The sequence below is a fragment of the Neomonachus schauinslandi genome, chromosome 11 (genome assembly GCF_002201575.2).
Source record: "Neomonachus schauinslandi chromosome 11, ASM220157v2, whole genome shotgun sequence".
NCBI lineage: Eukaryota > Metazoa > Chordata > Mammalia > Carnivora > Phocidae > Neomonachus > Neomonachus schauinslandi.
The window spans coordinates 14,937,882-14,961,682 of record NC_058413.1 but is presented as its reverse complement, the minus strand read 5'-3'; the positions used below and the strand labels follow the sequence as shown (position 1 = coordinate 14,961,682).

General features: G+C 44.5%; 1 protein-coding gene across 1 annotated transcript in view; it reads left to right on the top strand.

Moving 5' to 3' along the window:
- C11H11orf49 (chromosome 11 C11orf49 homolog) overlaps positions 1–23,801 on the top strand; it is a 186,497-nt gene that overhangs the window by 142,005 nt on the left and 20,691 nt on the right. The window contains exon 4 of the mRNA XM_021685420.2: positions 22,531–22,615. Coding sequence (XP_021541095.2) covers positions 22,531–22,615 — 85 coding nt within the window. The remainder of the gene's footprint in view (positions 1–22,530; positions 22,616–23,801) is intronic.

Genomic DNA, 23,801 nt, shown 5'->3' with positions numbered 1-23,801 from the left:
ATTTGAGAGAGAGAGAGAATGAGAGACAGAGAGCATGAGAGGGAGGAAGGTCAGAGGGAGAAGCAGACTCCCTGCCGAGCAGGGAGCCCGATGCGGGACTCGATCCCGGGACTCCAGGACCATGACCTGAGCCGAAGGCAGTCGCTTAACCAACTGAGCCACCCAGGCGCCCGAGAGCAATTTCTTTAGCAGATCGTAACATGCCGGTGACAGAGAAACAGCATTTGTGTGCAGAATAGGCAAGTGGGAAGCAAAACACTCACTGCTGGGTCCCACCTCCTGGTCTGCATTTGCTGGATTGCATGCATGCCCGACTCCTCCTCTGGTGAGGTTTCAGCTCAACTGGCAGCTTCCGAAAAAGATTATCCTTGACCACCCCATCTAATGTCCCACCCTCAGTCACTCCATGTCACACCACTCCTGTGTTGCGCATGTCATTGCCCTGATCACTTTCTGCAAGTATTTTATTCATCCTTGTTCACTGTCTACCTCTCCACCCATATACACATACTAGAATGTAAGTTCCATGAAAATAGGGATTTTTTTCTGTCTCATCCGTTGCTCTTCCCACAGAACATAGAATACAGTTGGCTGGCACTTAATATTTATTAACCGAGTAAATAGGTAAGAATGGAGCCATTAAGAACTCCCCAACTTGGGTGCCTGGGTGGCTCAGGCGTTAAGCATCTGCCGTCAGCTCAGGTCAAGATCCCAGGGTCCTGAGATCGAGTCCCGCATCGGTCTCCCTGCTCAGCAGGGAGTCTGCTTCTCCCTCTCCCTCTGCTGCTCCCCCTACTTGTGCTCTCTCTCTGTCTAATGAATAAATAAAATCTTTAAAAAAAAAAAAAGAACTCCCCAACTCCCCAAATATGTGGTTGCTCTCAGGAGATGGTAGAGGCAGACAGACAAATGGTTTGAGGAATGGAATAAAAATACAAGTTTTCTCATACTGATTTTTTTTTAAGATTTTATTTATTTATTTGGCAGAGAGAGAGAGATAGTGAGAGCAGGAACACAAGCAGGGGGAGTGGGAGAGGAAGAAGCAGACCTCCCGCGGAGCAGGGACCCTGATGTGGGGCTCGATCCCAGGACCCTGGGATCATGACCTGAGCCGAAGGCAGACGCTTAACAACTGAGCCACCCAGGCGCCCCTCTCATACTGGTTTTGATAATGTTTTTAATGATAAATTGAATGTATTGAGTCAAAGATCACATAAATTGAGTTGCTCTTCATTTCTTCTGACTCAGAGGAAACTGTTCCCTATTGAGTCGGTTAAATCAGGGTCACAGAGACGAAGTACTACACTCTCCCTTGCCAAGCTGGTGTAATGGAGGCCACAAAGGATGCCCACTTCCAGATTTCCACTGGACTGTGTCTGGTGTTGCTTTCCGTAGGGCAGGTGCCAGAAGAAACTGGCACAACAATTTGTTTATTTTAAAGATTTTATTTATTTATTTGTCAGAGAGAGAGAGAGAGAACACAAGCAGGGGGAGTGGGAGAGGGAGAAGCAGACTCCCCGCCGAGCAAGGAGCCTGTTACAGGGCTCGATCCCAGGACTCTGGGATCATGACCTGAGCCGAAGGCAGACGCTTAACCGACTGAGCCACCCAGGCGTCCCTGGCACAACAATTTAAAGCAATTTAAAGCCCAGTCTGGGTATCTTCATCCAGCCTTCCTTACATCCTTGCCTGCCTCTAGGTGCCAAAGAGACTGCATTCGTCTGCACAGCTCTGGAGCCCTGCAGTTCTTTTTGTTAGGAGAGCCATGGAGGGTGGGTAGGTATGTCTTAGCTCTGACCTGCCCAATTATGAGACAAGATGACTGAGAGAACTCGTCCTTTTAGCCTGACAGACACATGGTGCTTATCTCCTCAGAGGTCCTTCGCCCAAACAAGAAGTATTAGCTCCTCAGAAGTTATCCTTTGTCTTGTTGGGGCAAGATCAGTGCCTAGTGTCAAGAGAGAGAGATTAAAGATTAAAGAACCTCCACCAGGCAAGGGGATAGTTTTGCCTGAATCTCTTACTTTGTCTTCTCCCCCCATACAAGCGCATTCATGTTGCTGGGCTCCCCAGCTTACTCCCCGGCAGTTTGTAGTCATTATTCTCCTGACTTTGTGGTCTCATTGATATGAGTATGTTTTTCAACTGCTGTAGGTGATCCTTCCACGCTCCACTACTTTTTCTCTTACGTTGCTAATGACTCTTCTTCTGTTGGTTTCAGCCAAGCCCACCCCATCCACACCCCACTCTTTCCATCTTTTATTGATGCTGTGTTGACTTTGTGGGTCTCTGTTAGTTCAGTTTTCTGCACACCTGCAGAGAATTAACCAACTCTACTTGCTGCTGGGGATCACCTTTGATCTATTTGATTTCCGTGCTTTGGGAAATGTTGAAGGACTCTATAACCCTACCAAAGTACATAAAAAGTGCTATAGTCCCTGTAGCCTGACCTTCCAGACTAGCTCTGCTTAAGGACCAGAAGATATTGATGTAAATACAGATGTGGATGCCATCCGTTAAATGTTTACTGTGTGCTAGGGGCACCCGGGTGGGTCAGTCGGGTAAGCATCCAACTCTTGGTTTCGGCTCAGGTCATGATCTCATGGGTTGTGAGATCGAGCCCTGAGTTGGGCTACCTGCTCAGCAGGGAGTCTGCTTGAAAATTCTCTCCCTCTGCCCCTACCCCCCTACTCATGCATGTGTGTGTGTGTGCGCGCGCATGCTCTTTCTCTCTAAAATAAATAAATAAATAAATAAATCTTCAAAAAGAATAAATGTTTACTATGTGCTATATATTGCTCTAAACGTTTAACATGACTGTCTTGTTTAATCTTTACTTGTAGCCTAAAAGGCCACTACATGAACGGGCCCCAGGTGTTTGACCAACCTCATCTCTTATTCCGCTCTCCCTCGTTCTCTTAGCTGCAGCTACATTGGCTTCTGTGCTGTTCCTCTTTCCCAATAGACATACACCCTCCCTAAGAGGCCTCGGTAGTGGCTGTTTCCTCTGCGTGGAATGTTCTTCCCTTCTTCCCTTAGATGTCTGCCTAGGCTACTTTTTAACCTCCTTCAAATCTTTATTTAGGTCTTACCTTCTCCATGAGACCTACCTAGATTACTCTCTGTAAAATTGAAGGGGCACCTGGCTGGCTCAGACAGTAGAGCATGTGACTCTCGATCTCGAGGTTGTGAGTTAAAGCCCCACGTTGGACATAGAGATTATTTAAAAAAAAAAAAAAACTGGTATAAAATTGTACCACCACTGCCACCTCACACTCCCTATTTGATCTGCTCTACTCTACTTTTTTCCATTATAGGTATCACTAACTTAATCTATAGTATATTTGTTTGTGTTTATCATTTATTATCTGTCTTCTCCAATATGAGGTAAGCTTCATGAGGGCAAGGAGCTTGTCTCTTTGTTCCCTATGTATCCTAAGCACCTAAAAAACAATATCTGGCACATAGTAGATGCTCCATAATTCCTGGAGAATGAACGAACTTTGTCCCTTCAAAAACCCTGTGAGGCTGGTGTTTATGTTACCCCCATTTTATTTTATTTTATTTTTATTTTTTTATTATTATGTTCAGTTAGCCAACATATAATACATCATTAGTTTTTGATGTCGTGTTCAATGATTCATTAGTTGTGTATAACACCCAGTGCTCATCACAGCACATGCCCACCTTAATACCCATCACCCTGTTATCCCACCCCCCCCACCTCCCTCCCCTCTGTAACCCTCAGTTTGTTTCCCGGAGTCCAGAGTCTCTCATGGTTTGTCTCCCTTTCTGATTTCTTCCCGTTCAGTTTTCCCTCCCTTCCCCTGTGGTCCTCTGTGCTATTCCTTATGTTCCACATATGAGTGAAACCATATGATAATTGTCTATGTTATCCCCATTTTAAAGATGATGGAATTGAAGCTCAAAGAATTGAAATAACTAACTTGCCCCAGATCATTCATCTAGGAAGTAGTGGATCTGGGACTGACTAATTCCAAAGAATGTACTTTCAACCACTAGATCAATAGTTCTCAAATTTTAAGAGTCAGCCGAGCTGTTTGTTTAAACGCAGGTTCGCATACCCTCACCCTGAGGATTCTGATTCTGATTCTGTAGGCCTGGGATACAGATGATCCATGACTCATACTTGGAGAAACATTGGGATATACTGCATTGCCTTTAAGGTTTGGAATCTACATAGGAAGACCTAAAGATAAAATCTGTTGGACACTTTTGGAGTGTCACTATGTATCAGTCTCTGTGGCATAGAAAAGCAAATAAAATCAAGTCTTTCTCTCTCTCTTTTTTAAGATTTTATTTATCCATTTGATAGAGAGAGAGATCACAAGCAGGGGGAGCAGCAGGCAGAGGGAGAGGAAGAAACAGGCTCCCAGAGCGGGGAGCCCGATGCAGGGCTTGATCCCAGGACCTTGGGATCATGACCTGAGCCAAAGGCAGATGCTTAAGCAAATGAGCCACCAGGCATCCCAAGTCCTTACTCTCAAGACTCAGTGTGTTGGTGGCGATGGGACAAACAAACACATATATCATAATCAGACCATTGATAAATCGTGGGATGCTTAAAAGTACATGCTTTGGATTCAGGTGGACCCATGGTTCAAAGCCTGAACATGTTCCCACTAGTTATGTAACTGGGGAAGTGACTTAACCTCCCTGTGGTCTGCAAGTAAAAAGAGAACAACATTTATCCAATAGGACTGTTATGAGGACTTAGATGAGACGAAGAGTGTACAGCACTCAGGAAGGTAGCTTAAAAACACATAACCAACACCAGGAGGCAGTGCACAGTGTATAAAAAAGGATAAATAAATGGCTTAGAGACAGTAAATATAGAAAATCTCAGAAGAGTTTTACAGCCTATTGTTTTATAATTAAAGTTTGGGTACCAATTTTTTGTTGTTTTGAATATAATTTACATTGAAATCTTTTCAAAATATATTTAAATATACATATAATGCCCTTCCCTGCATTCTTAAATATAATTTATCTTGGCATCTAAGCATCATCTTAACAAACATAAAGTATTGTATTATGCTGGGAAACACCATTGCCTTTCGAGTTTGTTGAAGTGTACCCTAAATGCATCCAGATTGCATTTAAAATATTTTTTTCCCGCTTCTGTGTTCCTATCATGCTGTTAATGCCTACTTTCTCACTGCTGTCCTTGCACCTGCCTATTATAGTTCCTTTTCCTCCCCCAGTTTACCGTGCCTGGTCCGTGTTGAGCTTAGAAAATAGATGGCCAAGTGTATTAAAACTGTGAGTCTAGGGGCGCCTGGGTGGCTCAGTCGGTTAAGCGTCTGCCTTCGGCTCAGGTCATGATCCCAGGGTCCTGGGATCGAGCCCCGCATCGGGCTCCCTGCTCAGTGGGAAGCCTGCTTCTCCCTCTCCCACTCCCCCTGCTTGTGTTCCCTCTCTCGCTGTGTCTCTCTCTGTCAAATAAATAAAATCTTTTAAAAAAAAAATTAAAAACAAAAAAACCCCAAAAAACTGTGAGTCTAATCAGAGTTATCTCGGAAACCTGTAGGTTAACCACATGAGCTTTAGTGTGTGAACTTTGTAACATCCGTTTTGCATACTTAGAGACTTATTGGCATTTAGATATTTGAGATCCCCTATTAGTTAAGTTTTAGATACATTAGATATTATTCTGCAGGCTACAGATACCTGGAGAAACCATTTTTGTTGTTCTTGGCATTGGAAGTTAGTCCATTCTGTGGCTCCACAACTTAAAAGAGCCTTGGGAATCACAGGATCCTAGATCTGGCCTTTTTGCTCTCAAGTAGACAATTGATGGTTATCTCCAGTCTGCAGATGAAGAAACTAAGACCTAAAGAGTAAGTAGCTTGCTGCAATGAGGAAGTCCAGTAGAGCCAAGGCAGGGTTCTGAGTCTCCCGAGCCTTCCCTTCTGCTCAGCCACACTGTTCCCAGGAAGAAACAGAGAATCGTCTTGGGCTGTGGAAAGGAAGGAAAACCAATAGCCTCTCTCCCCTGTTCTCATTTGAAGGGACGTATAACTTTAATGTGCCCCCAGTGAGCCTGAACTGTGAGCATATATAAGGAAGGACCAAGGGCATTATAATAAGATCCAGAAGCATATAAAGGATTATAAAATGCGAAGATCAGCTTTGTACCCTCTTTTCATTGTAGACAGAACAAGGTGATTTAGAGGGGGGAATACAGAACCACTGAGAATGGAGACATGGAAATCAATATCTGAAGGAAGGTGACAATTTCTCTGGATGGCTTCCTTCCTTCCTTCCTTCCTTCCTTCCTTCCTTCTGCCACTTTATTGAGATATAATTTTCATACCCTAAATCTGGGGGACTATTTATTTTTTCTTCTGATTGTAAGAAAACACAAAGCACCCATAATCCCCAAGTGCAGAGTCGACCACCATTATTAACACTTTGGTATATTCCATTCTTTTTCCTATGCAAATTTATTTCCTTTTGTTTTCTTTTTTTTTTTAAAGATTTTATTTTATTTATTTGACAGAGAGAGACACAGAGAGAGAGGGAACACAAGCAGGGGCAGAGGGAGAGGGAGAAGCAGGCTTCCCGCCGAGCATGGAGCCTGATGCGGGGCTCCATCCCAGGACTTTGGGATCATGACCTGAGCCGAAGGCAGACGCTTGATGACTGAGCCACCCAGGCGCCCCTCCTTTTGTTTTCTTTTAAAGCAAAGATGTGATCATACTATATGCAACAATTTTTATTTTGCTCTTTCCTCTTAATGTTATGAGGTCATCTAAGTTTATGTATTTTCATTTTAAACTCATCCATCTAGTCACATGAATTAAACCTTTATTGTAAATGCTTTTCCAGAGAAATTCTACATCTGGGGTTAAAAATTCAGGTGCCGGCAATAACCAGACAGGTAATGTAAGAAGCACTACAGGGGGGCCGTGGCAGACTTACAAGGGTAGCCTCTGCTTCAGCCCCAGCCCATTGTGGTCATGCAGGAATGCTGGCCCGCTATTGCAGGTCCTCTGATTTTTTAGAAAAGAGATATCTGGAATCTAGATTGTATTGTAGGAAATGTCTTGACTTTTCTAATGTTTTAGCCTCAAATTAAAAAAAAATACAGTTCAGGGGCACCTTTGTGGCTCAGTCAGTTAAAGCATCTGACTCTTGATTTCAGCTCAGGTCATGATCTCGGGGTCGTGGGTTTGAGCCCCAGGTTGGGCTCCACGCTCAGCGCTAAGTCTGCTTGTCTCTCTCCTTCCTTTCCCTCTGCTCCTCCCCTCCTCCCACTCTCTGTCTCTAAAATAAATAAATAAATAAATAATAAAAACAGAACAAATCTGTAAAAATATATATATGCATATATATGTATATATAGTTCAAGCCAAACAAAATCTGCCAGCCGATTTCTGTCTCAGACAGTGAGTATGAAGAGCTTCATAAGCAGTAACTCCCTTAATTATCAGAGCAGTCTTGCTCCTCTAACAGTTATTTACTGAGAACCAACAGTGAATAAAGGAGGCAAATTCTTTGCCCTCTTGGAGCTTACATTCTAGTAGGGAGACAGGTAATCTAGTTAAAAAATATTTAGTAGGACATACAGCAATAAGTACTATGGAGAAAAATCAAGCAGGAAAATGAGACAGGGAGTAGGGAGAGCTCTGCTGTTTTAAATGCTATGGCCAGAGGTGGCCTTACTATTTATAATGGCATTTGAGCAGAGACCCCAAGGAGGAAAGAGCTATACAGGGATTTGGGGCAGAAGGGAGAGCAGATATAAAAGCCTGAGACAAGAGCATGCTTGACATATTCACGGAATACAAAGCCAGTGCGGCTGGAATGGTCTGAGCAAGAAATGAGTCGAAGGAGATGCAGTTAGGGCAATAGCAGGGGTCCCCGTTGTATAGAGTCTGAGAAAGAATAATTATCTGATTTTATAGATGAGAAAACTGGAGCTCAGAGAATTTTGCCCATGCCACACACCTAGGAAATAAGAGAGGTATTTTGAGCCCAGGCCCATCTTAATTCCAAATCTCATGTTCTTAGCTACCACACGTGCTACACTAGAGTGCAATAACATGGATTCGGAACGTTCCCACTCCTCTAGCAAGTTCCATGCTACCTGTATTCACATCATTCCCTACCTGTTCTTTGTGCTCCTGCCTTAACCACAGAGAATTACAATGAAAGAATCATAGAACCTTAGACTCAAATAGAACCCTGAGGATTATTGAGACAAAAAGTTTGCACTTTTAAAAATAATTCTGAGTGGTTATGCTTTTTTTTAAGACTCTTTGATATCTTCCCAGTGCTTATACTTTTGTTCTCTTAATTTTTCAACTGGGTTATATATGAAGTTGATAAAATTCAAAGATTTATTTATTTTTAAGATTTTATTTATTTGAGATAGCACTGGAGGGAGGATGGGGGTGGGGGGGAGGCAGAGGGAGAGGGAAAAGCAGACGCCCTGCTGAGTCGGGAGCCTAACGTGGGGCCTGATCCCAGGACCTGGAGATCATGACCTGAGCTGAAGACAGACACTTAACCATCGGAGCCATCCAGGCCCCTCTATCTATTTTAGAGAGAGAGAGAGAGAGAGAGTGTGTGTGTGTGTGTGTGCGCGCGTGCGTGTGTGCGTGAGCCGGGGAGGGGTGAAGAGAAAGGAGAGAGAGAATCCACAAGCAGACTCCCTGGCTAGGCACAGCGGAGCCCAACAAGGGGCTGGATCCCAGGACCCTGAGATCATGACCTGAGGTGAAATCAAGAGCCAGCCACTTAACCGACTGAGCCACCCAGGCACCGTGAAGATGACAAAATTCAAAAGGTCAAAAGGGTATACAATCTTAAATACTTTAAAGTCTATTTAACTTAGTCTAATCGACCCTGATCATTTACACGTGAGGCTTGGCAGCAGAGGAAACTGAGACCTAAGGAGCTGGTGTCAAATTGAAGGCCACCCATCCACGAGGAAACCAGGCACCTTGTCCAGACCCCAGTGAATAAGACCAGACTTTGTCTTTTAGAATACCGGTGCATGAAAGAAATTGGGTGGGTCCATCCTTTGATGCCACTGGAATATTTTTCATCTTTTTCCTTTCTTTTTGTATGCCTGCCAGTCCCACTGAAAGATAAGGATCAGGGTTCAGAAAGCCTACCCATTGTGTCCTTTCCCAGGGTGCAGAGCCACTATCATTTGGTTCACATTTTTATTAAAATAAGATGAGTGATTCACTTACATTACAGGCAGAGAATCTTTTACCAGGAAAACCATACTTTGAAAAACAAAGCTGATGGCTTTAAGGAAGAGTAACTGCTAACATCAATTTCCTTTCCCATCCCAGTGCCATTTCCAGTCGCAAAAAAAAGTCAGGCACTCTTCTGTCTCTAGCTGCCTCTTTCTCTTAGCCACACATATACATATAATTATAGATAGGGTACATTATATATGCCCACAAAAGACAGAAAACAGCAGGAAAGACAAAGGTGGATTCATCTGAAGAGATGTATGTGTTTATCTATGTCCAACCCTCTTTCTGGTTCCTTCTGTTTTTGTTTCTTAAGTCTATTTTTTTAGTTGATGGGTAGCCAGAAATCCGTCATCATTGGTGGAAGTCAGTGGATTCTGACGAGAGAACAGGCTGTGGTCTTTATGAATACGCCTACATGCTGGCAACAGCCTTCCCCTACTCACACAATCATCAAGAACCAGGGCCTTAGATTGTTTTTTTTCTTTTTAGTCCGTCTTGGTTCAACTCACTCTTAGTGAGTAACTTTTAGCCACTGCTTCTTTTTATATTTATTTAGAAGAGAAGGAAGATGCGTTTGAAGCAAATCAAATGCATAATCTTTTCCACTTCCTATTTATTCTATGGCTACTTTGGACAGCAGAAAGCCCAGAGAAATACTTTTGTTGGTTTTTTGTTTTCTGTGGCTTGCTTTCTCAGACAAGTCATCAGTTTTGCTGATAATTTTTTAAAATTTCATCCCAGGAGCACCTGGCTGGCTCAGTCAGTAGAGCGTGTGATTCTGGATCTCAGGGTCATGAGTTCAAGATCCACATTGGTGTAGAGATTGCCTAAAAATAATAATATTAATTAATATCAATAAAATTCCATCCCAACCGTCAGTCTGATTTTTTTTTAATTTTTATTTATTTATTTATTTATTTATTTATTTATTTATTTATTTATAGGAGAGAGAGCATGAGCTGGGGGGAGGGGCAGAGGGAGAGGGAGAAGCAGACTCCCTGCAGAACAGGGAGCCCGACCCCAGGACCCTGGGATCATGACCTGAGGCAAAGGCAGACACTTAACTGACTGAGTCACCCAGTCACCCCTGTCAGCCTGATTTTGTTTTTTGGTCTTTTTTTTAAGATTTTATTTATTTATTTGACAGAGAGAGACACAGTGAGAGAGTGAACACATGCAGGGGGAGTGGGAGAGGGAGAAGCAGGCTTCCCGCAGAGTAGGGAGCCCGATACAGGGCTCCATCCCAGGACTCTGGGATCATGACCTGAGCCGAAGGCAGACGCTTGACAACTGAGCCACCCAGGCACCCCAGCCTGGTTTTAAATTGGAAAGGAAAAAGGTAGTTGGAAGCATATTTGTGTGTACATTAAATATACTTTTCTCTTGCTAATCTGTGTTCAATCCTGTTAAAATTGCAGATACAGGTCTATAATGGCTTCAAATGTTTATTATTTTTGTTGTTCCCTTCTCTATTTTCTTATAGAGATTAGCAGCAAGTCACCTAAAAATAGAAAGGGTCTATCATTTTGTTTTGGGGGCAGCAAGGAAGCTGAGAGTCAGGGAGACCACATCTGACCCTGGAGCCAGCCTAGGAGAAGGATGAGAGAAAAAGATGGACTAGCTGGTAGCAGATTTAAATATTAACAGTAATACTAACAATAACAGCAGTTGCGGCTAACATTTACTGCATTCTCATTATGGAATTCACTGTGCTGGCTGTTTTTCATCCATAAGAAGACCTAAAAGCAAGCTGAGGTCCCAGGGTCCCAGGGTCCATATAGCAAGAAAGAAAGCGCATCATAAGGAACTGGCCCATGTTGTGGAAAGAGGCCTTGACCTGGAAAGAGAAGGCTTGCTTAGATCCTGGCTCTACCATTTACTTGGTGATTTTGTCCCTTACTGAGGCTCATTTCCCTTGTTTATAAAAATGGGAACAATACCATTTTCCTCTCCCCACCTCTCAAGGGTCTTATGGGGATCAAAAGTGATAATGCATATGAAAATGGTTTTCATGATTATACAGTCTCTCTATAAATATGACTCATCAGTACTTTCAGTCTGAGATGATAGAAGATTGGCAGTGCATTGACTCTCAAGGAAAGTGGTGTGCACCTGCCTTCAGGCAGGAAGTCTGTTATTCTCTCATCAATAAGAACAAAGGCAAGATAAAATAAACATGAGATAAGGAATAAGATTGTTTTAGCCACCCACTGGCTTGAGCTGGAGGACTTGGATGAATTGTTCCTTTTTGTTACACAGGTGCCATCCCACCTGTGTGCCTCAAAAGCAGGAGCGTGATAACAAGAGCAGGTACTGTTTATTGAATACTTTCCCTGGGCCATATACTAGCACTTTAAATTTACTCTCTCTCTTAATTTTTTTTTATTTGCATATAGTTGACACACAATGTGACATTAGTTGCAGGTGTACAGCATAGTGATTGGACATCTCTGTACATTATGCAATGCTTACCACCAGCGTAGCTACCAGTCTTTTTCTTTTTAAGATTTTATTTATTTATTTGTCCGAGAGAGAGAGAGCACAAGTAGGGGGAGCAGCAGAGGGAGAGGGAGAAGCAGACTCCCTGCTGAGCAGGGAGCTTGATGCAGGACTCGATCCCAGGACCCTGGGATCATGACCTGAGCCAAAGGCAGACGTTTAACCGACTGAGCCACCCAGGTGTCCCCAGTCTTTCTTTTTTTAAATCATCGATTTTAATCTTCTCAAAAACTCTTCACGATTAGTATCAGTATTGTTCGTACTGTTACTATCATTGGTGTTAGTATTAATATTCACTCTTATTTCTATATGGCTTGCTCAGTGTCATGTGGCCAGTTAGCTGAAGAACCAGGATTTGGATCCTGGTTGGCCGATCCAGGAGACTGCGCTACTTAAGTAGGCACTTAGGGGCTTAGTGGGTGAGTCCCACTTAGGAGTTAGAGTCAGGGCTTTGTAAACCATCCTCCAGAGAGCCCTAGAGTCTTAAAGCAGTGTTTCAGGCCTTCTCTCCCAGCCACTTCATCCCTTGCACTTCTAGGCTAGGTGAGGAGAAGGTTAAGAAAGGCTTTGTTTGGGGCACCTGGGTGACTTAGTGGGTTAAATGTCTGCCTTCAGCTCAGGTCATGATCTCAGGGTCCTGGGATTGAGCCCCACGTCGGGATTCCCGCTCAGTGGGAAGTCTGCTTCTCCCTCTCACTCTGCCCCCCCCCCCACCCCGGTTGTGCTCTCTCTCTCTCAAATAAATTAATAAAATCTTTTTTTTAAAAAGTCTTTGTTTCTATCTGCATTATACACTGAATTTCCTTATAAGATTTCCATTGAAAAAAAAAGGTGATCTGTTTTAAAATTTTTTTCAACCCTCACATACCACATCTTTCTTATTTAAAGGTGAGAATATGGAGGCCCAGAAGCGTTGTACCCAGAATAATGTGGTTAGTTATTTGCAGAACTCAGGCTGAGTTCTTTTCTCTGTGTCATAACATGTGTCTGGGAAATCAGACCTTTCCCCCCTTCAAAACAAAATGAAAACCCTCATTCTGGTCATAAAAACCCGTGTAAGGAAATTTAAAATACTGCCTCTTTTTCAAAGCTTGAGTGAGGTTTTCCAGATACACCATCATTGAGAGGGCAGGACGTTTCCTCTCCCAGTAACCATGAGAAGGGACTGAAGTTCTATCTCCGCCTCACCTCTTGTGCCTCTTTAACCATTTCTGTTCGGTTCAGAACAGGTTTGGGTCACAGGAGTTTGGCACAGCACTTGCTTCTCCCTGGATAATAATTACACCTTTCCTCTGAAGTCTCTGTTTCAAGGAGCATTTCCTATCTTCCTGTTTCCAACAAAAATGTAAAGTAGCAACACCTGGTAGAGCTGGACTCGCTGGTCTCTAAGATGTGAATGGGTGCAGATACTAGGCTTGAAATAGTTTCCCTGATAAGCTGCTGGGCCCTCCGAGAGCTTATGGCGCCGATATCCTGCCGCACAGTTTGGTGTCCAGAGCTGCCTCCCATTTCCTCAATAAATTGTCAGGAGACAGTGCTCGTGCCAGAGTGGCCAGCCCTGTTGCTACAGGAGAGAGGCTTTCGTTTCTCCTGGCACTGGTGCCTCCTTCCACAATGCCATATGGCTGCCCGCCCTGGCCATGTGCAGCCCGTTGTGGTTCATGTCATCAAAGCTGTCGAAGACCGTGTCCTCCCCAGAACTCCCAACAGCTCCATCGGTGATGGACAAAAGAGAGGGTCTAACATGATATGGGGGATGTTTACCAGATCAGATCAGACCTCTGGTTCAGTCCCACAGTGGGAGCTAGGGACGGCCCAGGTTTAGCCTAACAACCAGAGCAGATGGCCCTGATGTGCCATACACAATCCCTGCGGAAGAATTTTCAGACCCGGATTAGAAATGCTCACATTTCTTTAAATCTTTGATAATACAAACAATTCCTAGGGAGTCTCTTTTGTTCTTTCTAAAAATTGCCATGTAATTGTTACTATGTTTGATTTAATACTTGCCTAGAATGCATATACTGGTCAAACAGAGTCACTTGATGTTGGGCTTAGTCATAATAAAGAAAGAATCTGGCTTTCTGCCCCTGTTTAAATGCACTAAACATGCTCTGGGGAGTAATGGGTTGGCAAAGGATAGTGTTAATAATGGCCCAACTACTCTACCCCACAGGGGTCGATGGAAGCCAGTCCTTCTCCATTCCTTTTGTAAAATCGTTTCCCTTTCAGGGAACTAATGATCATTTCCCTCCATTTATAGTATAAAACAACAGTGCTGTCAAAAAAGGCAAAATTTCAGAACTCAGCCTGCTCTTCTTCTGGGGCTTTGCCCGACAGGAACATGGCTCTAGGCTGTTAGCAATCTTCCTGTGACTTGTGGGACCACATGCTACATGGAGAGTGAAGCTGTCAGACAGTCTTGCCTCCTTCCTCTCCTCTCCTCCCCACTCTCCCTCACTGCCCCCCCCCCCCGCCTTGCGGAGTAGCACTGAGAAGTATTTACTCAGCTGCGGATTGGTACCAAAGCCTCAGGACACTGAGGGTAGGAAGGGGCGGTGTGGTCATGCCCCAAACTATCCATGTCCTTCCGAGCATCCCTTGGCAGAGTAGGCTGGCTGAGGGTGAGTGCCATTTAGAATGAGCATTCACAAGCCCTGCATAAAAGAACATAAAAACAATTGCAACTGAAAATTGGAGAGTCCACTCATGGGCTGTGGTGTTCTCTGGCCTCTGTGGCCTCCCATTGAGATTATGCAGCTAACCAACTAGAGGTTGTTCTATCCACTGGGATTCCCCATGGCTTGGTAGCATTTCATTATCTCTAGCTCTTGTCCTGGCACAAGCTCACCCAGCCATCAACATGTAGGCACTTACACAAATAAATTCAGACTAAACCCCACTTCATCCCCCATCCTTTTGGAGCTAAAAACGCTTAATTTCAGCTTTGGGAAAGGCTTTCTCTGAGTAAGGGACAAAGATATGGCCCTAGTTCCTTCTGTCTGGCACTCCTCCTCTGGTCTCCTTTAATGACACCACTCTGGCCCTGGAAAAGGCACCATTTCTCAAGAAGAGCAGAGGCATCTGAGTCTACAACCGCAGTTCTTCTGAGCAAATGTGTGGGCACACATGGTGGTCTTCAAGGAGGAGGTAGAGATGACTAAGCTGCCCCCACAGAGCTTCAGAGACAGGAATTTCGACAGCAAGAAGGCAGACCAGATGTGGAAAAGACAAGAGAAGGTCTTCATCCTTCTTTTCCAAGAAAGAAGGAGGTGAGAACAAGTTAGCCCTGGTTATTGGGCACCAGTTAATTTCTGATTAGATTCATTTCCTTTGTCAAAATAACCTCACCTATCACCCTCTAGGATTAGAGTGGAGATAACCAACAAAAGAATATTCTGAGTCAGGACTGGTTATCCTGAAAACTATAGTATTCACGCTAGAGTTGTAACAGTGGTAAAGGGAATTAATATGAAGTAAACCCTAGGCTTCCTCTGATTTTCATGATAGAATTGGTGATATATTCCTATGAAAACAAATACGCAAGCTGACTGGATTGAGCACTTAATAAGAAGGTGCTAGGAGTCAGCAAGCACATGGAATGTAGTCTGCCTGCCAGGATGTATCGTGCTCGCTGAGAATTGTGGTACCCACTGAACAGGACATTTCCCATTTTCAGCACTTTACAGCTCCTAGCATCTCCTCACATCCCCCCAAATTTGTAGACATGCCTCCTGTGCCTGGAGAGGCCCCATCTCTTTTTTTTTTTTATTAAAGATTTTATTTCTTTATTTGAGAGAGAGACACAGCGAGAGAGGGAACACAAGCAAGGGGAGTGGGAGAGGGAGAAGCAGGCTTCCAGTGGAGCAGGGAGCCCGATGCGGAGCTTGATCCCAGGACCCTGGGACCATGACCTGAGCCGAAGGCAGACGCTTAACCGACTGAGCCACCCAGGCGCCCCGAGGCCCCATCTCTTGAACTTGGGGTTGTGCGTTCGAGCCTCACATTGGGGGTAGAGGTTACTTTAAAAAAATGTTTAGGGCGCCTGGGTGGCTCAGTTGGTTAAGCGACTGCCTTCGGCTCAGGTCATGATCCTGGAGTCCCGGGATCGAGTCCCACATCAGGCTCCCTGCTCAGCGGGGGGTCTGCTTCTCCCTCTGACCCTCTTCCCTCTCGTGCTCTCTGTCTCTCATTCTCTCTCTCAAATAAATAAATAAAAATCTTAAAAAAAAAAAATAATAATAAATTGCCTTATTTGATTTTTACAACAACCGCATTAGGTAGGTACTGTGGTTATTCACGTTTCTAAGAAGAGGAAACCAAGGTTCACAGAAGTTGTGTAACTTGTCCAAATCATACTAGTGGTTAAGGAGTAGAGCCGGGCTTTGAAGCTGGGTCATCTGATTACAAAGTCTGGGCCCTGTGCAATCTAATGTGGCCCGCCCCGAGGGTATCTATATGTTTAACTTCAACAGAAAGTCTGTCAGTCACCTGGCGTGAACAGTCCTACCATCAGAAGTCAAGTCCTCCACAAACCAGCTGGATCCCACCTGCTGGAGTAGAACTCGCGGGACCTTTGGAGCTAGACAGGCTTAGGTCTAAATCACCATTCTCCCTCCTCTGACTCGCTCTGTTTCCTTGAGAAGGTAATTAACCTTAGTTCAAGAAACCCTAGTTTCTTTATTTCTAAAATAATATTAGCAAATACTAACAGTGCTTTTGATGGACCAGACATTGTTCTGAGTACTTTACATTAACTCACAACAAGTGTATGATGGGGGCGCCTGGGTGGCTCATTCGGTTAAGTGGCTGCCTTCGGCTCAGGTCATGATCCCGGGGTCCTGGGATGGAGCCCCTCATCGTGCTTCTTGCTTAGTGGGGAGCCTGCTGCTCCCCCTTGCTTGTGCGCTCGCTCACTCTCTCCCTCTCTCTCTCTGACAAATAAATAAATAAAATCTTTATTTTAAAAAAACAACTGTATGATGGTGGTACTATCATTATCCTCATTTTATAGGTGGGGAAACTGAGGCACAGAGAGTTTAAAGGTCAAGTAATTGGAAGTCAGTGACAAAGCTGGGGTTTGGACCCAGGCCGGATAACTCTGGAGTCCATCTGCAAGCCACAGTGCTAGACCGTACTGCATCTGGAAAGGAGAGGGTCAAGGACGTAAAAACCCCTGGTCCAGAGCCAGGCACACAGTCAATGGGACTGTTACAAGGTGGAGAATAAGAATGTTTAACAGCGGGCGCCTGGGTGGCTCAGTTGGTTAAGCGACTGCCTTTGGCTCAGGTCATGATCCTGGAGTCCCAGGATCGAGTCCCACATCGGGCTCCCTGCTCGGCGGGGAGCCTGCTTCTCCCTCTGACCCTCCCCCATCTCGTGCTCTCTCTCTCTGTCTCATTCTCTCTCTCAAATAAATAAATAAAATTAAAAAAAAAAAAGAATGTTTAACAGCTCTGACCACCCACAGAAAGGCACCAGTTTGTGGAGAGTGTCCTAATTTTGATCTTATACCACCCACAGAAAGAAAGGCACCAGTTTGTGGAGAGTGTCCTAATTTTGATCTTATACCAAAGCCGTCTTGTGCCTTTGCCTTTGAGTTTTTGGGACCTGAGGGCTGAAGCTTTCCCAGTTGGGGATGTGGGGTTCCTTTGGAGAAGGCATCTGTTGGTACATACCACTCAGCTTCCCTGCACCTGCCAGGAGGACGGGAGCCTGGCAGGTGGGCGGGGCTGGGAAATGGCGGCACGGGGTGTACTTCCCCCCCCCCCCGTGGCCTCTGGCCCAGCACCACTGGCTCTGCCTGCTGGGGCTACAGTCTTGTCTGTTGACAGTAATTAGACCTTTCAGACTAAATTTCTTACATGAAAAAAAATCCCAATTCACTTGAATTGTCTCCTTGATCCAGTTCACCTGGAGCTATTTAGTTCCTGCAGTTTGTTTGGAGGGAAAAACAAGCTCTTAAGCCCTCACACATTACAGCTGATAAGATCAAGGTGCTGAAAATGTTGGTTGGGTAAACGTTGGAGCCCGACTGCCTGAGTTTGAATTCCAGTTCTACCTCTTAAGCATCCATGACCTGAGTTGCGTCTGTGAAATGGGGATAACCATAGTGAAGATTAAATGAGTCAACGTAGGAAAACCCTTGCGAGAACAGTGCCTGGCCCCTAGTAAGTGCTCAGAAAATGTTGGCTCTCAATATTAAGCTCATCCAGCCCTCACACCCCCATCTTTCCCTCCCAGCCTAGGATTTTGCTCTGGGAAGCCATGTTCCCTTCCTGTCCCCCAGACTCTGGACCCTTCTTTTCTCACTCACCAGATAGATGACAATTGACCCTTGAACAACACGGTTTGAACTGCACAGGTCCCTTTGTACGTGGATTTTTTTTTTTAAATACAGTACCGTAAATGTATTTTCTCCTTATGGTTTTCTTAATATCACTTTCTTTTCTCTAGCTCACTTTATTTTAAGAATACAGTATAAAGGGGCGCCTGGGTGGCTCAGACGGTTAAGCACTTGCCTTCGGCTCAGGTCATGATCCCAGGGTCTTGGGATCTAGTCCCGCATTAGGCTCCTTGCTCAGCAAGGAGTCTGCTTCTCCCTCTCCTTCTCTGCTTCTTCTCCCTCTGCCACTCCCCCTGCTTTGTGCTCTCTCACTCTTGCTCTCTCTCAAATAAATAAATAAAATCTTAAAAAAAAAAGAATAAGTATAGGAATACATATATAAAATATAAGTTAATTGACTATGTTATCAGTAAGACTTCTAGTCAACAGCAGGCTATTAGGAGTTAAGTTTTGGGGGGAGTCAAAATTTATACAGGGATTTTTTACTGCACAGGGGGTTGGTGCCCACAGGGGGTTGGTAACCCCACATTGTTCAAGGGCCAACTGTATTTCATCTCTCTAAGCCTCCCTGTCCTTATCTAAGTGGGACTGGGAATAATGGAGTCTCCTTCATAAGGTTGTTGTGAAGTTTAAGTGAGTTAATTCAAGGCTTGGTGACTATTCAGTCTCATTACTGTTGTTCCTGAGGCACAAAGGGTTGCCTGAAAGGGCTTTTGAGATCTTGGAGAGCTCTCAGAAGGCCCAAAGTAGGCATTTAGGGTTAACTAGGGTCTGCGTGTAAGCCTCAGGAGCTGGGGAGACTGCTGGCTTGTTTGTTGCTGCGACAGTGGCTGGGGCTGAGCAGGCCCGTGGTAATAGTGAACGAATGAATACTGCAAAAGAGTATTTAAAAACACATTTGGTTCAGGGGCACTTGGGTGGCTCAGTCGGTTGGGCATCTGCCTTTGGCTTGGGTCATGGTCCTGGGGTGCTGGGACCGATCCCTGCATTGGGCGCCCTGCTCGGCGGGGAGTCTGCTTCTCCCTCTCCCTCTAACCCTCCCCCTGCTGGTGCACTCTCTCTCTCTCAGATGAATAAATTTTTAAAAAATCTTAAAAAAAATAAAAACAGATTTGGCTTAGGCAACCTGACAGAATTCTCAAGGCAGACCACTCCTGGGTGTTTAAGCATTTAAACTCAGCTGGGAACACTTTCTTCTTCTTCTCTCCTATCTTTGCCCCCAGGACTTAAAAACAAAACTAAAATATCCCTCATTGTTTCATGTTACTGTGTTCTAGACAATCTGCTAACTACTTTATAGACATCATCTGTTTTAATCTTGACTTCAACCCTGAAAGGTAAGCATCATCATTCCCATTTTACAGATGAGAAACTGAGATTTAGAGAGATTGAGCAATTTGCCCAAGGTTGCACAACCAGTAAATTGCAGAGCTGAGATTTGAACCCTAACCTGAGGGACAGAACAGGGACAGCTCCTATTTGCTCATCAATGTTCTGATTTTGGAACAAGTCTTATCACTCACCATTCCCCCAAATACCCACTACACAACTGAGGAGTGTCTCCAAGTAGCAGAGGCCTCTCCCTCAAAATCATGTGGCCTTGATATTATCTAGCCATTACATTAATAGAAGTAGAACTGCTGTCTTTGGGACGCCTGGGTGGCTCAGTCGGTTAAGCATCTGCCTTTGGCTCAGGTCATGAGCTCAGGGTCCTGGGATTGAGCCCCACATGGGGCTCTCTGCTCAGCAGGCAGTCTGCTTCTCCCTCTCCCTCTGCCTTTGCCTCCCACTCATGCTCTTTCTCTCTCAAATAAAATCTTTAAAAAAACCCCAAAAAACTGTCTTCCACAATTAAGGTGGCAAAAGTTCTCTATTTGCCTGGACTTTCATTCATCTCTTTATCTATCTTCCTCATTTTACATTTAGGAAAGTCAAGTTCTAGAAGTGGTGAACAGGATGTGTTCTGTTATTCTGATGTATTTAGTATTTCCAAGAGCTATTGTTGCATTAGAGAAATACAGAATGATTTTTATAAATCATTCTTCTGTCCTTGGAAACAAGTATTTGAAGTACATGAGTTATAATATCATCAAGAACCTAAAGAGAGGGGCGCCCGGGTGGCTCCGTCGTTAAGCGTCTGCCTTCAGCTCAGGTCATGATCCCAGGATCCTGGGATCGAGCCCCGCATCGGGCTCCCTGCTCTGCTTCTCCCTCTCCCACTCCCCCTGCTGGTGTTCCCTCTCTCGCTGTGTCTCTCTCTGTCAAATAAATAAATAAAATCTTTAAAAAAAAAAAAGAATCTAAAGAGAGCTGAGGGTCTGGAAACCAGGAGGCTGAGATTGATGCCCAACCTTGTTTTTCTTGATTAAATATGAGAGTTACACAGTTCTCTGGGCTTCTCATTTTTCTCTACCTGGTTTATCCTCCCAAGGATATCTTGTAGGTAATTTGGGGGGACAAATATGGATTTCTGTGAAACACTACCCCAGGAATGGTATCAGATATATCCACCAAAGCTTGGCCTAGGAAAGCAATGACGATTCAAAGATAGAACTTTCCTTTGCAGGCATATTTGTGCTTCACTGACATTGCATTTTTTACACACTGGAGGTTTGTGGCAACCCTGCATTGAGCAAGTTGATCAGCGCCATTTTCCCAACAGCATTTGCTCACTTCGTGTCTCTGTGCCATGTTTTGTTAATTCTCAAAACATTTCAAACCTTTTCATTATCATTATGGTTATCTGTGATCAGTGATTACAACTTGCTGGAAGCTCAGGTGATGGTTAGCATTTTTTAGCAATAAAGTATTTTTAAGTTAAGGTGTGTACTTTTTTTTTACACATAATGCTATTGCACATTGAATAGACTACAGTTTAGTGTAACCATAACTTCTACATGCACTAGAAAACCAAAAAATTCATTTGATTCACTTTATTGAGCTATTTGCTTTATTGCAGGGATCTGAACCAAGCCCACAGTGTCTCCAGGGTATGCCTGGATTTACTTCCTGCCAGAAATCTCTCCTCTTTATACAGGGAGTTCTGGAGTGAGAATAATGTGGGAACCCATTAGACTCAATAGCTTTTCTCCCTTCCCTTCACCTTTCCTGCCCCTTACCTCAAATCTCTGAGACCATGAGGGGCTCTTCCTCCATCCCTTGAAGAACAAAACCTCTGACCAGGCTGTGCCCGAGGTCAGGCGAGTGAGGAGAGGAAAGTGCACACCCCATTGTGGCCAAGACGAAGGCCACAAAAGCCATCTTGATCCTTTGACCTACATTGACGCTGAGTCTGTTGCTTTGGTGTCCCTGACTTTGGCAGTGTGGTTAGTCTAACTCTCTGCCCCTACCTTGAATTGAGCTTTGATGAAAAAGTAGTAGGAGTCCAGGCCTCTCCCTGGAGATTTGGGGTTTTTATCTTGGAAAAGCATCAACCAAACTAGCAGGGCAGGAGATCTGGATTCCTGTGGCTTGGGCTAACTTAGGTCCAAAGAAACCAAGTGCCTATGATCATCATCTTCATTCCGCAAATGTGGCCATGCCCTCCAGATTCCCTTCTCTTGCTCGTTCTCCCAGTTAGGCTGGCTGGCAGGTTACCCGCTCTTGCTCTACCATTAACTTGTCCCTCCATATGTAAAATGCTTTGGTGTACAGAATACCTGTGGACTGCTGCCGCCTGGCTGGTCTAAAACCTTTTGGCTTTGGTCCGTGCAGTAGCAAAACAACCTTTGCACATCAGTGTATTTCCTCTCCCTTGGGATCCCGAGATTTGCCTCTCTGGTTTTCTGATGGGCTAACAGAGCCTCATCCGGGCTCATCTCTCCCAGACCACTGCTTCGGTATATCAGGATTCATTTGGTTGCCTTGATTGTGTATCTGGAACATTTGTCTTGGCTTCCTATAACAGGATGACCAGAGTTGTATGCAATCCTGGATGACAGAGTAGTAAGGCCTGTGGGTTGCTATGATGTATTCTTCTTCATATACTGCAAGACTGAGTTTGCCTTAGTAGTGCTTCCAGATATTCTGTGGATGGTCTTTGGGCATGTTGTGGCGAATGTTACCATGCCAGAGAACTTCAGCAGATTTAACCAGCTTTGAAATGACTCGTTCTTGTGGATTTTCATACCCAAGGAAAACCAAACTAAGAAGGCTGATCAAGGTGCCCCTCTTGTTCTCTTCTCACCGACCATTTTTCAAACCAGTAAAGCTCCTTTAGCCAAAATGTTGTAGCTGGGTATCTTCCACCCAGGAAAAACTTTGTAGAAACAGTGATCTTAAAATGTCACCCCCGGAGGTTAGTGGCCTGCGCACCCATAACACTGACTCAGCTCTTTGTAAGAGCTGCTCTGCTGAGACGAGGTCTGAAACCCTGGGAAGGGCCAAAGAGAGAGCAATACCTTCCCACACGGGGACCTAATGTGTTCCTCTCCGTTTCAACTTCAGATTTGCTGACCATGAGAGAGTATCACTGCTTGCTGCAATTGCTATGTCCGGATTTCCCGCTGGAGCTCACTCAGAAAGCAGCCAGGTATGTCCCCTGGGCTCTAGAAGTCAGTTCAGCCCTCTGTGTGCCAGGGCTTCTTAGAGAAACCGGAAATGTATACAAACAAACAAACCATTAGGAAGAATAAAAAACCATTAGGGAGAAACTGGCATTTGGAGGGGGGGGGTCTATTTGGAATTTGTCCCAAAACATAATACTCACTTTCTGCCATTTCCAAAGGGAAGCCAAATGATCCTTTGTGGTTTCTGTGGGGAGACTTCGGGTCTGCAGATAGAGTTGAGGGGTGATGAGATGAAGAGGCAAACACACACACATACACACACAGAAACCTCTAGAGAATATCCTGAGAAGAGAAGAGACAAGAGTTGGCAGAGACCAGTGAAGGGGCGGATTGAGGTTGGAGACTGGAAAGGCATGAAGGTGATAAAGCCCATCTGAGGGAAGGGTAAGTTGTATTATTTCTGCTAAAAGATTCTCAAGATTAGTCCAGAACCAGGAAGACTTGGCAGAAATAGTTTAGAACCCCCTAATTTCTGCATTTGGTTTCACAGTCATTCACATTTTTTAACCAAATGAGGTCTTTGGACTATTCCTCCGTTAACTTCCTTAACACGGAATTTGAGCTAAGGTCGCAAATGGAAGGATTTCAAAAACTGTGTTGTCTGAAATTGCCAGAAAAGAGGATTTTTAGGAAAACTGTTGTACTATATGTGATGGATACCTGTCCTTATACATTTGTCCAAAGCTAGAGAACATACAACAGCAGGAGTGAAGGGTAATGTAAAGTACGGACTTTGGGTGATGATGATGTATCAGCGTAGGTTCATCAGTTGTAAGAAACATTCCACTCCGGCGCAGTGCGGGATATTAACAATGGAGGAGGCTGTGCGTGATGGGAGCGTGGAGCATATGGGAGATCTCTGCACCTTCCCCTCCATGTTGCTGTGAACCTAAAACTGCTCTAAAAAAGTAAAGTCTTAATAATATTTTTTTAGGGTGCCTGGGTGGCTCAGTTGGTTAAGCGACTGCCTTCGGCTCAGGTCATGATCCTGGAGTCCCGGGATCGAGTCCCGCATCGGGCTCCCTGCTCGGCGGGGAGTCTGCTTCTCCCTCTGACCCTCCCCCCTCTCATGTGCTCTCTCTCATTCTCTCTCTCTGAAATGAATAAATAAAATCTTTAAAAAAAAAAAAAAAAAAAAAAAAAAAAAAA